Raw genomic sequence first — 14,562 nt, forward strand, 5'->3', positions numbered from 1 at the left:
CCTACCTGTATTTTTCTGAAGAGATTGTCCAAACACTTCAGAATTCTAAAAGACCCCAGGATCCTGCTCAAGTAGAGAATCACCTCCCTTGCCCCACTGTGTGGCACAAGAAACATATCCCAGATTTTTAATAAGACAAAAAATTTTTTTACTTGCTGTTCATCTATTTTTTCCTTTTTGGGTTTTTTTGATTTATTTTTGAATTTTTATTTAAATTCCAGACGGTTAACATACAGTATAATTTATATTAGTTTCAGGTGTACAATGCAGTGATTCAACACTTCCATATAGCACCCAGCGCTCATCATGACAAGTGCACTACTTAATCCCCATCACCTGTTTCACCCATCCCCCACTGCCCTCCCCTCTGGTTATCATCTGAAGAGCAACCAAAGTATCTATATTTTTTTCAAGCTTAGACAGTTATAGTAATCTCAACCTAGAAGGAAGAGTGTAGCAATATTATACTGTGGCTCCCAAAAAGACCACCAGCAAAACCTGTTAATAAGCAAAGCTGTTTATTAAACTTTAGCACCAAGAAAGAGCCCTCCCTTTAGAGGGTTTTAGCAGTGTCTTAAAAAGGAGATGTCCGGGGAGAAACTTTACACGGTTTTAGCGATTGGCTATGTGATTTTATTTTATTTTTAAAAATTCATTTATTTATTTGAGAGAGAGAGTGCAGGGGGAGGGGCAGAGGCAGAGGGAGAGAGAGAAGCAGACTCCCCACTGAGTGTGGAGCTCCATGCAGGGCTCGATCTCAGGACCCTGAGATTGTGAACTGAGCGGAAATCCAGAGTCAGACACTTAACCGACTGAGCCACCCAGTTGCCCTATGGCTATGTGATTTTAAAGCAGGTCTTACAAGACAAGGAACAGGTTAGGATTGTGCAGTGTTTATGATTAAATCACTTTAGATTGGTGAAGTGAGAGACTTCAAGAGAGTCTTGGTGAGCAAGCTGTTATTCGTACCAAGTAAAATACTTCAGCTGGTTCAGTCTTATCTTCCAAGAACAAGCATTTCATGAAGTAAGAAGTTGCTATTTTTGCTTGTTCTCAGTATTAACATAAAAACAGGAAAATATACTCTCATTTGATGCTGTGTAACACAGGGAAAAGAAAGTATGCCTAGCCCCAGTATTATTTACACAGGGATGGAGAAGTATGCTGGTCCTGGTCTTACTCAATACAGGGCCAGGAAATAATGCGGATTTCAGTTCTCAGTGCCAACGCCTGGTGTTCTAGGTGTGTTCTAGATAAGCTAATGCTCTCTGGCCTGACTACCATGCAAAACACAATGTCCACTGAAGGCCACGCATTCTTTCCAACCAACCCTCCTCCCCTACAAACCTTCAGAAGATGAAAGATGCTAGTTTTTCTAACAGTCCCTTAGACCATCCTCGGGGATGCAGAATGTCTCCCATATGAAATGAGAATAGTGAGGATAGTAACGAATACTAAACAGTGAAGTTTTGCAGGTGGATCTTCTTTAGTGAAATAGCAACAATTGAGATGTGCCAGGTTACCTTTTGGTCAGTACTACCAGTCTGATTGGTTTTTGTACCAGTCTGAGAAGCCTAGACCTAGGCCCATTATATTTGCCACCAGGGCAATTTTCAGATCCTTATAGGCAATACATATACTCTCATTTATGGAGGCCACATGATGCATTGTATCAAATATATTAAAGGGCTCCTCTACCCCAATTAATTTTTTGCTATGAACTTTTTTAAGTGATTTTTTAATATTGATTTTGAAATTATTTGATTATAAGTAACATTACATTTTTGGTTAGGTATAATTTATTGGAAATCATTTTGACAACTCAAGAGCTATTGCTGAAGAAGACAATCTAATCTACAATTTGGTTTTTAATTAATGAAATTTCCATGACTACTAAATAGAAGTCACGAAGTGAAGTTGACCTATAGTTATTCTTCATAGACATGTAATTAGACATTAATTGCTTTAGACTTTATAGTTTTTTGTCACATTTTGGAGGCAATGATTTATTTCTTACTTCAGATATTTTCATAAACCTGGGTAAAGCTAACTACTCTAGGCATGGTTTATATTTATATTGCCTGCCTATATATAATATATAGTATTATATAATACTTGCCTGTAAGATAGCTTTACCATATAAAAGGTAGCCAGTTTATATGCAGGTTCTACCGTTCTACCAGTGAACAGTGATTAGGTGCATTCTTGATCCCCGCTGGCATAAGAGAGCAGAATTTTCTGGAACAGAATAATCTCAAAGCAAACACCAATAACCTAAGGGCAATTTCTAGTGCTCTGAAGAGTTAGTCTTTCAAAGAAGAAATGGATTTTTTTTTCTAAAACCTCAATGTCATTGACACATGTTTCTTTCTACACAGCCACAGTACAATATAATAGTGTAGGTATTTTGGCCAAATTAAGAATAAATATAGGTGTATACATAAGAAAACCAATATTAACTAAGCATATAAATTTCAGTCTGTAAACCATTCAGTATTTATATCAGGGCAAGCAAATATTCTTTCAAATACTTTCTTATAAATTCTAAGTTATCTTCCTTATCACAGTAGATAAATCTTGCTGTCTCTGATTAGATATATGATTACACCTTATGGATCTTCCATCAGTTTATACATGATTGTAGAAAATCCATGTTGAATTTTAATCATAGGCTGAGGTCCTTTGATTTAATAGTGTATTAGTAGGCTCCCTGTATCTACCTCAGGAGCTTTGTCCTCAAGAAATGAAAATTCTTTTTAGAATTAGCTTGAGCCAGTATACCCAAAGGTGTCAACAGAATACAAATATAAACACATACACACACACAAAATAAAAATTAAAAAATCTTTAATAGTCCTTTCCAACAGAATCAATGTCATAAAAGGTATATATGTAACTTTACATTTTCTAGTAGCCACACTGAAAAAAAAAGTAAAAAGAAAAAGGTGAAATTAATTTTAATGATATTTTATGGAACCCAGTGTACTCAAAATTCTGTCATTTCAACATATACACAACATAAAAGGAAATGTCTTTCACTAAGGAACTATTTTACAACTTTTTTTCATATTTAACATCTGGTATGTATTTTAAACTTAGTACCCACTTAAGTTATAGCACATGTAACTGCTCATTAACTATGGACAGCTTGTGGCTGCCATATTGGACAGCACAGACCTGTGTCATTGTTCAGTGATTTTTAAACTTGAACCTGAACCGGAATCACCTGGAAGGCTTGTCATAACATACTATCAGGCCTCACTTGCAGAGTTATGATTCATTAGTGTGGATAGAACCCAAGAATTTGCATTTCTAACAAGTTCCCTGTGATGATGCTGGTCTGGGGACCACACTTACTTTGAGAACTGTGGTCATAGTTCTTTCAAAATTCAGCTTTGGGACAATTTAAGCCCTGCATAAATATGAATGATAAGAATCCATCCTAGATACTATGATCGTTGTTACTTTTGGTGGTGGTAGTGGTGGTGTAGCAGTTTTTAGCATTGCAAATCACCATTTATACCTGTTGGTTAAGACTGAATAATTATGTTGATGAATATTCCTTAGATCTTCATGTCTGTTACTTTCTGAGTGCTTCTTTCCAGGAGGCTGAACAGGGAAGCAACATTTATGGGCTTGCTTGTACTTAGTGAGTATTTGCAGAGCTGTGTTAATACCATATCCATATGCATGCTCTGATCTTTAGGCACAAAATAGCCCTTTTCTGGTTGACAAACTATCAATCAACGAATTGACAATCTGCCCAGTACAAATTGAAGACTTTCATAGCATTTTAAAAAGATATTATTCATTGATTTCAAAAACATTGAACTTGCAAATATTAAATGAATAGCTCACTGTTTCTGAGCTCAGTGGAAAATGAAAAGATCTTTAAAATTTTCATGATGTTTATAAACCATGACCTGAATTTACCTCTGAATGTGAGCAGTCCTGATCACCAAACTGTAGATGGTTCTGCTCATTTCTAAAAGGTGCGGTTTTCTCATGTCCCTACATGATTAAATATTTTATTTCCCTTTTCTTGTTTCTGAAGAAAAACAATGAAGAGTTAATACCTGGTCTCTAAACTTTGTTTTTGTCACAAGAGTACAAAAACAGCATCAGAGCCGCCTTTGGCTCCTCCTGTGTCTGAAGAAGAAGATGAAGAAGAAGAAGAAGAAGATGATGACAATGAGCCCCCACCAGTCATTGCACCAAGACCTGAGCATACAAAATCAGTAAGTCTCGGGATCCCTGGGTGGCGCAGCGGTTTGGCGCCTGCCTTTGGCCCAGGGTGCGATCCTGGGGACCCGGGATCGAGTCCCACGTCGGGCTCCCGGTGCATGGAGCCTGCTTCTCCCTCTGCCTATGTCTCTGTCTCTCTCTCTCTCTCTCTGTGACTATCATAAATAAATAAAAATTAAAACAAAACAAAATCAGTAAGTCTCAAATAACTACTCCTCAGTGGTTCAGGAAATGTCATCTGGAGCAATTGTAGAGTCAAAGTCTAGTGAATCAGCTCCCACCCTATTATCTACTATGTTCCCAGACCTAGAATATAAGATACAACCTTGGTTGAGGCTGCTCTTCAGGGATATGAGATAGCATGTGACAATTAGAGAATAATACCAAACAATATATAAGTAAGTGCTAAATTCTAGAACTGCTACAGAAATTAAATTAGAGAAAGAAATCCACATGAATCAAGTAGGAAGAATTGCCTAAGTAGAGACACCAGGACCAGAATGAGCACAACATGTATGGGGACCTCAGAAGACTGGGTCCTGACAGCTTTCAAGCACAGGGTATTTGAGGTAACCTAAACTTCTTGTTTAATAATTAATTCATCACTTGTCTTTACAGACTTATTGGGGGTAGGGGTTGGGATGTGGAGGAGAGATGAGTAAGCAGAGCACAGAGAATTTTTGGAGTAATGACAGAACTCCACTGCCATAATGGCAGATTATACATTCGTCCAAACCTATAGACTGTCTACCCTAAGAGTGAACTGTGTGTAAACTATGGACTTGGGGTGTTTATGACGCATCAGTGTTGGTTCATCACTTGTAACAAATGTCCCACTCTGAGGTTGGGGGGTTGTTGATAGTGGGGGAGGCTATGATGCGTGGGCACAGGGTGTAGATGGGAAATCTGTACCTTCCTCTCAACTTGACTGTGAACCTAAAACTGCTTTAAAATTTTGTCTTAATTTACAAAATAAAACCTCATTGACATGGCAGCATCTAGGCTTGGCCTATTGTTTTCATCATAGAACTTTTTCCCTTATCTTTAAGATCTACACCCGCTCTGTGCTGGAATCCATAGCTTCACCAGCAGCACCAAATAAAGAGGCCACACCACCTTCTGCTGAGAATGCCAATTCCAGTACTTTGTATAGAAACACAGATCGGCAACGGAAAAAATCCAAGATGACAGACGAGGAGATCCTAGAAAAGCTAAGTGAGTTGGTTGTTTTTTGGTTTTGTTTTTGCCATTGTTACTTACTTCATAGGATGGTCTCATAAACCATTTAAAATGGGAACCGAGGGATGCCTGGGTGGCTCAGTGGTTGGGTGGCTGCCTTCAGCTCAAGTTGTGATCCTGGGATTGAGTCCTGCATCGGGCTCCCTGAGAAAAGTCTGCTTCTCCCTCTGTCTATGTCTCTGTCTCTCTCTCTGTCTCTCTCTCTCTGTCTCTCTCTCTCTCATGAATAAATGAATAAATCTTTATAAAAATAAATAAATAAATAAAATTGGAACCAAGCCTTTAAAATTTGGGCCTCCTTGCATAAACTCCAGGCTTCCTGAAGTCAAAAGGTGTAAAGGTTTGAACTTGCTGTGTATTCCAGATCACTCCTTCCCCCACACTACGAGTCTGACAGAAACTAAGTATTTTCACTTGAAAAAGTCAATTAAGGTGAAAATTTGACACAATAATTAAACAGTGAGTTTTATTTTAAGATGACACTCTGAAAGGAATAAAATAATCTGATGATATATCTTTTGATCATCTCCCAAGGTCTCCCAACTGATCAATCATGATAGACAAGTCAACCTCAAAGCCCAACACAGTCAATCAAAACCAGCAAGCACAGTAATACCATCTTTTCTCTTAATTTAGGAGTATTTCTATGTGGAGAAGGGGGGCAGAGCCAGCAAATGCTAGCAACCTCCCTCCCACGGTATCATATTGTGTACATCGTGTGCACACACACTCATTCCAGTTTCATGAAATAGTCCTCTTTCAGTTAGCTTTCTGAGCCAAGGAGATTTAAGAAAAATACATTGCTGAAAGGAGTCAAAGGTCTGTGAAGCATATTTATTAAACTCATACTACAGAAACATCTAACAAATTTCTAGTTATCTGCAATCAGTGCCCCTATTCATCCTTCACTGACTCCTATTCATCCTTCAAAACCCAACTCAAAAGTTACCTTCTCAGGAAAGCCTTCTTTGCCCCTCCCAGTCTGAGTTAAGGGCTATTCTCTCTACTGCCTTTATGGTAGCAAATCACACCACACTAGTCCGATCTCTTTCCCTTAGACTTGTGAGCTTCTCAAGGGAAGGGACTGAGTCTCCTTTTCCTTTATGTCCAGCTTCTGATAAAGTGCTTCATAAAAACACATGCTTTTTGAGCGAATGAATGAAAAAACGAGCAAAACAAATGTACTTTGACTGAGTCTCTCCTCATATGTTCTATGCAAGAATCTTTGGAGGAAACCATAGAAAAACAATTTCCAACCATCAAGAAACTTACAATTTTATTTGGATGACAAATTTCAGTAATGTCATACAACTAGAGAACAGGAAGCTGTCTTGTTTCATGCAAATTTCCAACTAAAAGACCTCAGGAAAGGAAGAGAGCCACAGGGAGACTCTGCATAGGTGGTGGTGGGGCCGATTTGCCCTTCAGGAAATATTTGGCAATGCCTGAAGACATGTTTATAGTCTGAGCACAGGGAGTGCTGCTGGCATCTAGTGGATAGAGGCTAGGGATGCTTCTAAAATGTTCACAATGCTAAGGACAACCCCCTCCTTTCCCCTCTGTGACAAAGAATTCTTTAACACAGAATGTCAGCAGTGTTGAGGTTGAGACATTCTGGGGTAAAGGTATTTGGAAAGGCAAAGGTCCGGGCTGCAGCTGGGAGTGAGTGTTTGGAACTGAGTTCACTGAGACTTCAGCCAACTGACTCTATGTGATTAAATATGACTCTAGTGCGAATAACAGTAGTAATAGTTCGCATCTATTGAGCACTTTCTGTGCTGGCCACTTTACATACACCATGAGGTTTAATTTTCAGAATAATACCTTTCATTAGATTTCAATATCCTCATTCTACAGATCAGTGAAAGTAAGCCTCAAAATGCTAAAATGACCAGATCACGAAACTAATGAGTGGCAGTGTGAACTCAAATCTGTTTGCTTCAAAGGTGTGACACTAGTTCCATTACGCACTTTGCTTCTGTGTATCCCCAACTGTTTCTATATGGAAAAGAGAAGGAAAAAAGAAAGAATTGCCTGGATAATTTCTGTCAGTTATTCAGACAGTTACCTCAATTTTTTTCTTTATTTTGTCCATGTAGACATGACCTATGAGATTGTATTAGGTTCTAAAAATCAGGGACACCTGGGTGGCTCAGCAGTTTAGCACCTTCCTTCAGCCCAGGATGAGATCCTGGAATCCTGGGATCGAGTCCTACATCATGCTCCCTACATGGAACCTGCTTCTCCCTCTGCCAATGTCTCTGTCTCTGTCTCTCTGTCTCTCTCTGTCATGAAAAAAATAAATTTTTAAAAAAATAAAAAACAAAATAGGATAAAAAATAAAATTCTAACAGTGTTGCTTTCATTAAAACAATGACTATTATGGGTATGTTTCAAATCCCAATCGATTTGTTAAAACGAAAATGCAATTTTGCTTTTCTTACATTCACTGACAGAGAAGCATTCTTCTCTTGGGCCAAAATCTGGCTTTGCTTGCAAATCCTAGCGGTGCTAGATCCATGGTCTCTCTCATTGCTTGTTTATTCTGCCCTGCACTGAGCAACATGATGAAGAGGAGAAAAGTGCCTTTGATTACATTTTAAATTAAGAATTGGGTGTTTTCTTCTCCAGTGGAGAAAGCTCGGGCCTCCGGAGACTCATTTTCTCTCCAGTCAGTAAGCCACCTGTAACTGCCAGCCTAACCTCACACTTACAGATCTTGACAGGGAGAACCTGTAGAAAAGTGGGGGAGTGCTTTTCATGAAGCAGGTCCAGGCAAGCTATACCATCAAGTCTACAAAGTGAGTCTTTCCTGCTTCTGCTGCACCTCTGTGGGTGCACCTTCTGTGTGCCCTCTCTCTCTGCCACAGATTCACTGTATGACATCAGACGATTTATTTCACCCCTCTGAGCCTCAGTTTCTTATCTGTCTGACAGAGATAAGAATCATAACTGCACTCTCTCAATAAGATAGATTTTATATAGCTCAAACTATGACTAAGAGTAGTATTGGAGTCAGAAAGGCCCGTATTCAAATGACAAGCCCTTTGCTTGTGTTTCTTGGGCAAGTTACTTAACTTTCCTTGACCTCTTTTTCCTCACCTAAAAAAAATATATATATACACATATATATATATACACACACACATATATATTTATTATATATATTTATTTTATAAATATATAATTTATTATATATATTTTTATATGTGGAGATATTAATAGTACCAACCTCATAGCATAATAATAATTAAATGAGAATAGGGCATATAAAAACTGCAGCCACAGTCCCTGGTACACAGTAGGTGCTCAGTAAATGGTGATGACTACGTGAGTATAAAGCCTTAGTAAGATAACACACTAGGCCAGGCTTTGTAATGAATCATAAGGGAGTCTTAGTCATAGGCCCAGACTAGCTGTGTGTCCTTAGGCCAATCACTCAACTCTTCTGAATTTCAGTTTCTTCATTTGAAAAGTGGACATAATATTACTACCAATGTGATAGGGATTTCACGAGAACTAAATGGGATAAAGTATGTAAGGCACCTAGCACAGTACATAGTAGTATAAATTTATTATGTAATTTTTGCCAAATGAGAGCAACCATATCTTGCAACATAAAAAAGTGGAGTCTTCCAGTGGGACACAATATTTGAAATCAGGAATAAGCCAAGATGTATGGTTCCTATACGAAAGTCATCGAGTGAATCAAGGCCCCCGTTGGAGTTCGGGGAAGGAGTAAAGGAGCCTGCACTGAGAGGCAGAAGAGAGGAAGATAAGAGACAGAGGTAGAGCAATAGCCTACATCCCATACCCAAGTGGACCCCACCATAATCATGGTGAAGAGGAGAGGGCAGCATCATCCTAGGCTCAGAGATCCCATTACTGTGAGTTGGGAAGCCCAGACCTCAGAGCCGCCAAGCTACTCCTCTTCCATGCAAATGCTGATTGTGGGGGCCAGACCATGGGATCATTAATAGCTGAAATAAACAGATCATATTTCAGTTTTATACAGACAGATAGCCTGAGTCTGGCTTGTTCATTGTGGTCTGTCTGAATCTGTTGGAAAATAAAGAAACCCCTACATTTTAGAGAAAATTTCCAAAAGGCGCTGTCAGCAAAATGGTGCTAGGCAGGAAATTTGTCTTGGGTCCCACAGTCACCTCCTCTTTTTGTCCCTCCCTTTCTCCAGCATTCTCCACTCAGAACTCTTCTAATTTCCCCCTCAGATAGGACTAATACTAATTTAGAGAATTATTTTGCTTTTTCTCAGGAATCAAAACTTTCTCAGTGCGCTAAAGGAATCCTTTTAATGATCAGAGTTCAACTTAGTTTTCATACGTAGGAAGAGACACTGATAGACTCTTCTGCCACTGAAACTGCATCATGAACCCTATTTTCAAATACTTCTATTTAGTCATTTCTTAAATCCTTACACTTTTAAATGAATAGTTGGTTTCTTATTGAACAAATTGCCCCGGTAGGAAATTGTTCTTGCATTGCTATTTTCCCCCCTTTTGATTTTGAGTTGCTGCCTCTTGTCACTGTTTTCTACTATTGTGTCATGGTGGCTTCTCCCCGTTTCCTTCATGTAATTTATAAATTTTTTTATTTTTTTTTTAATTTTTATTTATTTATGATAGTCACAGAGAGAGAGGCAGAGACATAGGCAGAGGGAGAAGCAGGCTCCATGCACCGGGAGCCCGACGTGGGACTCGATCCCGGGTCTCCAGGATCACGCCCTGGGCCAAAGGCAGGCGCCAAACCGCTGCGCCACCCAGGGATCCCCCTTCATGTAATTTATAAAAACAAATTACAATGGTCCTGATGAAACAGGTCATTTGAAAAGCTTATTTTGTGATTGGGAATTGTAAACAAGACCTCCTGTGCATTTGCCTTAGATCAGTAGATGGCAGCACACCCTCTGCTGTGAAGGATAGTGGACGTGGAGACGCCATTTTATTTGTACAGCAGTTAAATTCAGAGGCAGAAGCTCATCAAAATGGTTGTCTTTTGGTAATCCTCATGAAAGGATTTATTTCCAGGTTGTTTTTTTTTTTTTAACTCTGCATTCCAAGGAAATAAAGGTTGAGTAATTTACTACCACAAAACCTCATTGACTGAACCCTGCCAATTGAAATTGGTCATAATTCAGAAAGTGGCTTGGGCTAAAGCTTATTTGCTTTTATTCAGAATATGGAAAAGAATTTGCTCAGCAACTTAATAGTAGAACTTTCTTAGAAGACTATAAGCTCCTTAATAAAACAATGGTTTCAAGGGACTTTAAAATTGTCAGTTTGTTACAAAAGAAGAAGAAGAAGAAGACAACGACAATGACAACGACAAAGAAGTAGTAGTAATAGTAGTCGTCGTGTCCAGGCCCCTATCCATTAATAGCTGACTTGAGTAAGAACGGTTCTCAGTGATGTAGAAATCTATAAGACAATTTGAAAGATGAAGTGGCAATTCAGAAATTGTTAAATTGGTGGCATTCTATAGTCATAACTCAATTAAAATACATTCTCCAACCCCTGTCTTAAAATATGGGGCATTTACCAAAGGAAATGCCTAATTTTATTTGAGTTCAATTCAACAGACATTTATTGAGTAATTCGTGTATTTCTCACATAACATTGTTTGAGGAGGTACTGAGGATACAGAAATGAATGAGACCTGACTTTTGTCTTTAAGACACAATCTATAACAGGATGTCAAATATGTAGAGATGGGTACATGGTGTATTAAGTGTAGAGAAGCAGAGTAAGTGCAAAGGAGAGAGAGAGAGAGAGAGAGAGAGAGAGAGAGAGAGAGAGAGAGAAGATACAGTAGTATAGAGAACAGGAATTATTAACTTTATTCCAAAAAATCAGGGAAGGCTTCCTTGAAGAGGCACCATTGAAGCTGAATTGAAGCATAAATAGGAACTTGGAAATTTAAGAAGGACATTCCAGGCAAGAGAATAGTAAGTATAGAAGGTATGAAGGCATATGTCTAGGAGTGCTAAATTATTCAACATCACTTGAATATAGAATTGGTGGTAGGTGGTGGGACTGGAGTCATAAGAGAAGAAGCTCAACTGTCAAGCAAGAGCTAGCTGTTCATGAGCTGCCATTTGTTATGGTCAAAGCAATGAAGGTCTAGTGGGGAAGGGGTGGATAAGAGATGGAGAATAAAACAAGAGTCAGATATGAAGAGCCTTGTACTCCATGCCAAGGAGTTTAGCTTTACCCTGTAGGCATTGGGAGAGCCATCGAGGACTCCTAAACCAGAGAATCTCATGATCGGGTTTGCACTTAACAGCATCCTACCAGAGAGAGGTGTGGAGTCTGGACTAGAGTATGAAGGGGCTGGCAGTTGGGAGTGCAATTAGGAGGATGTTGGGATAGCCCAGACAAAAAATGATGAGGGCCCAACTAGAATAGTAGTCACAAGGAAGGGACAAAATGAGAAGGTCTCTAGGAGGTGAACAGATATAAGCACAGGACTTGGTGGACAACTGCGTGGGGGTAGTGAAGGTGAGAGATGAGACAGAGGTGACTTCCAGATTTCATACTCTGGCTACTGAGTAGACAGATAACAGTACCATGGACTGAGATTGGAAATGCAAGAGAAAAAGAATTATAACAACTCACGTATTGTATATGTCTTATTTAACTTCACTGAAACATGGACTACTGTTGTAAAAAACAAACCACCACTACCAACAGCAACAACAAATCTAACAACTTGATGAACAGTACAGGACTGAAATTTTTTTAAAGAGTTTATTTATTTATTTATTCATGAGAGACACGGAGAGAGAGGCAGAGACACAGGCAGAGGGAGATGCAGGCTTCCTGCAGGGAGCCTGATGCAGGACTCGATCCCAGGACCCCAGGATCATGACCTGAGAGGAAGGCAGATGCTCAACCACTGAGCCACCCAGGTGCCCCCAGGACTGAAACATTTATTTTTTTTAATTCAAAATATACCATCTACTGGTAGTTCTGAATCAACACCAGGTATTGTTTGTAGCACACAGTTTAGCACTTGAATACATACTTTCTTGTCCTCATTTATTTGGTCAACAAATACCTATTCAGTGATGGCTGTTATTCTAGGCACTAAAGTTACTTGAATGAAAAGACAAGGTTCCTCCCCTCAAGAAGAAACATAAGAATCTCAGAGGGATGAGAGAATAATTCACAAAATAGGATGACTTGAGATAATGTTTAATAAATAGGAATTCGTGGGTTAGCCAGGAAAGGGAAAGGGGGAGCATCTGCAAAGACCTAAGCCTTGGATAGTGATAGCATTACTGGGACTTAAAGTAGGAGGGATGAGGAGTAGAGGAATTACATGAGATTAGTATGGTTAGGTAGGGATTGGTTGGTGGTAGAGAGTAAAGAGCCCTCTATGCCAGACTAAGAAATTTGAACTTGATTTTGTAGCGAGGAGGAACTTTTGAGAAATCACAATTATGAGTGAAATCACTCTGAAGTAGGACGACTATACATCTCAGTTTACCCAGGAAAAGTCTTGGTTTTGGGAATTACATGGTTACCCTATTCCAAAAGTGTTGCAGAAGATAGAGAAGGTAGAGTGTTGAGGTAGGTAATTACTAGTGCAATTGTTTGGACAAGAAATGTCAAGGGCCTGGAGCTATGGCAGTAGCCATGGCATGAAGAAGAGGGAATGAATAAGAGCAACAATGAGAAGGTAGAATCTACAGACCTTCTCTTGATTAGTTCATGGTGTAAATCTTACCCTACTGACTCTATGCTTCTTTAGAACAGGAGCCATGATAGTAAGATATAACTCAAAGGTAGTGATACTGATATGTTTGCTTTAAAAAAAAAAAAAAAGGAAGGGAGAGCCACAGGCATCCAAATAAATGATTCCCTTCAAGGCAGTCCACTTGAGAAGCTGAACCCATATTCCCATGATGCTGCTGTGGCCTGGAATTTTTCTGCACCTATTTGAGCACTGCGTTGAAGAGTCAATGGCACTTATTTCAGATATGTCCTGAGTGGTGGCAAGGATTCATCCTCTGAGTACAGGACTTGTTATTTTGAATTAACAAAACCAATGTTTTTTTCCCCCAGAGCCACACATGATAAATTAATGTTTTTCTTGCTTATGACCTTACTCTACAATGTTTAGAACAGTCTATAGAAACACAGAGTAGATTGATCGTTGCCTAGGAATGGGTTGGAAAGCCAGGGGTGGGGTGCAGGCACAGGTAGGGAATGAAGAGTGACTGCGAACAGGTACAGGTTTCTTTCTGGGATGACCAAAATGTCCTAAAATTAGACCATGGTGAAATTTAATAAATTTGCACAACTCAAATAATTTACTAAAAGCCATTGCATTGTACACTTGATTTTTTCCTTTTTATCAAAAATATTTGGCACTGCTTTTGCTGCATCCCAAGCAATTTGATAGGTTGTATTTGATTCTAATTTAGTTCAAACTATTTTTAAATTTCTCTTGAAGTGTCTTCTTTCACACGTTTTATTTAACTATCTTGGAATTTTCCAATCATCTTTCTGTTATTGATTTTTAGTTTATATCCATTATGATTAGAAAAGGCATTTTATACGATTTCAATCCTGTAAAATTTGCTAAGGTTTGTTTTGCTTAGCAAATGGTGGTCTACCCTGAGAATGTTCCATATGCACTGGAGAAGGATGTGTATTCTTCAATTGGTGGGTGAAGCGTTTCTGTATATGTGTTAGCTCCAGTGGATCTAGAGTGTTTTTCACATCCTCCATTTCTCTGTTGATCTCTCTGGTTGTTCAATCCATTATTGAAAGTGAGCTATTAAAGTTGCCAACCATTTTTATGTTGCTGTCGATACTTCCCTTCACTTTGGTCGGTGTTTGCTTCATATATATGGGAGCACTGATGAATTGTACCCTTTATTTTTTTAAATATTTTATTTATTCATTCACGAGAGAGAGAAAGAGAGGCAGAGACACAGGCAGAGGGAGAAGCAGGTTCCATGCAGGGAGCCCGACGTGGGACTCCATCCCGGGTCTCCAGAATCGTATCCTGGGCTGAAGGTGGTGCTAAAACGCTGAGCCACCCGGGGTGCCA

General features: G+C 39.1%; 1 protein-coding gene across 11 annotated transcripts in view; it reads left to right on the forward strand.

The window, feature by feature from the left end:
• The window catches only part of PAK3 (p21 (RAC1) activated kinase 3), a 263,749-nt gene that overhangs the window by 200,689 nt on the left and 48,498 nt on the right, over positions 1–14,562 (forward strand). For all 11 annotated transcript variants that reach the window (XM_055337745.1, XM_055337742.1, XM_055337741.1 and 8 more), the window contains 2 exons: positions 4,107–4,238; positions 5,295–5,460. In XM_055337745.1, the coding sequence (XP_055193720.1) occupies positions 4,107–4,238; positions 5,295–5,460 (298 nt within the window). The remainder of the gene's footprint in view (positions 1–4,106; positions 4,239–5,294; positions 5,461–14,562) is intronic.

This window comes from Nyctereutes procyonoides, unplaced genomic scaffold, assembly GCF_905146905.1.
Source record: "Nyctereutes procyonoides isolate TBG_1078 unplaced genomic scaffold, NYPRO_anot_genome, whole genome shotgun sequence".
In the NCBI taxonomy this organism is placed as follows: Eukaryota; Metazoa; Chordata; class Mammalia; order Carnivora; family Canidae; genus Nyctereutes; species Nyctereutes procyonoides.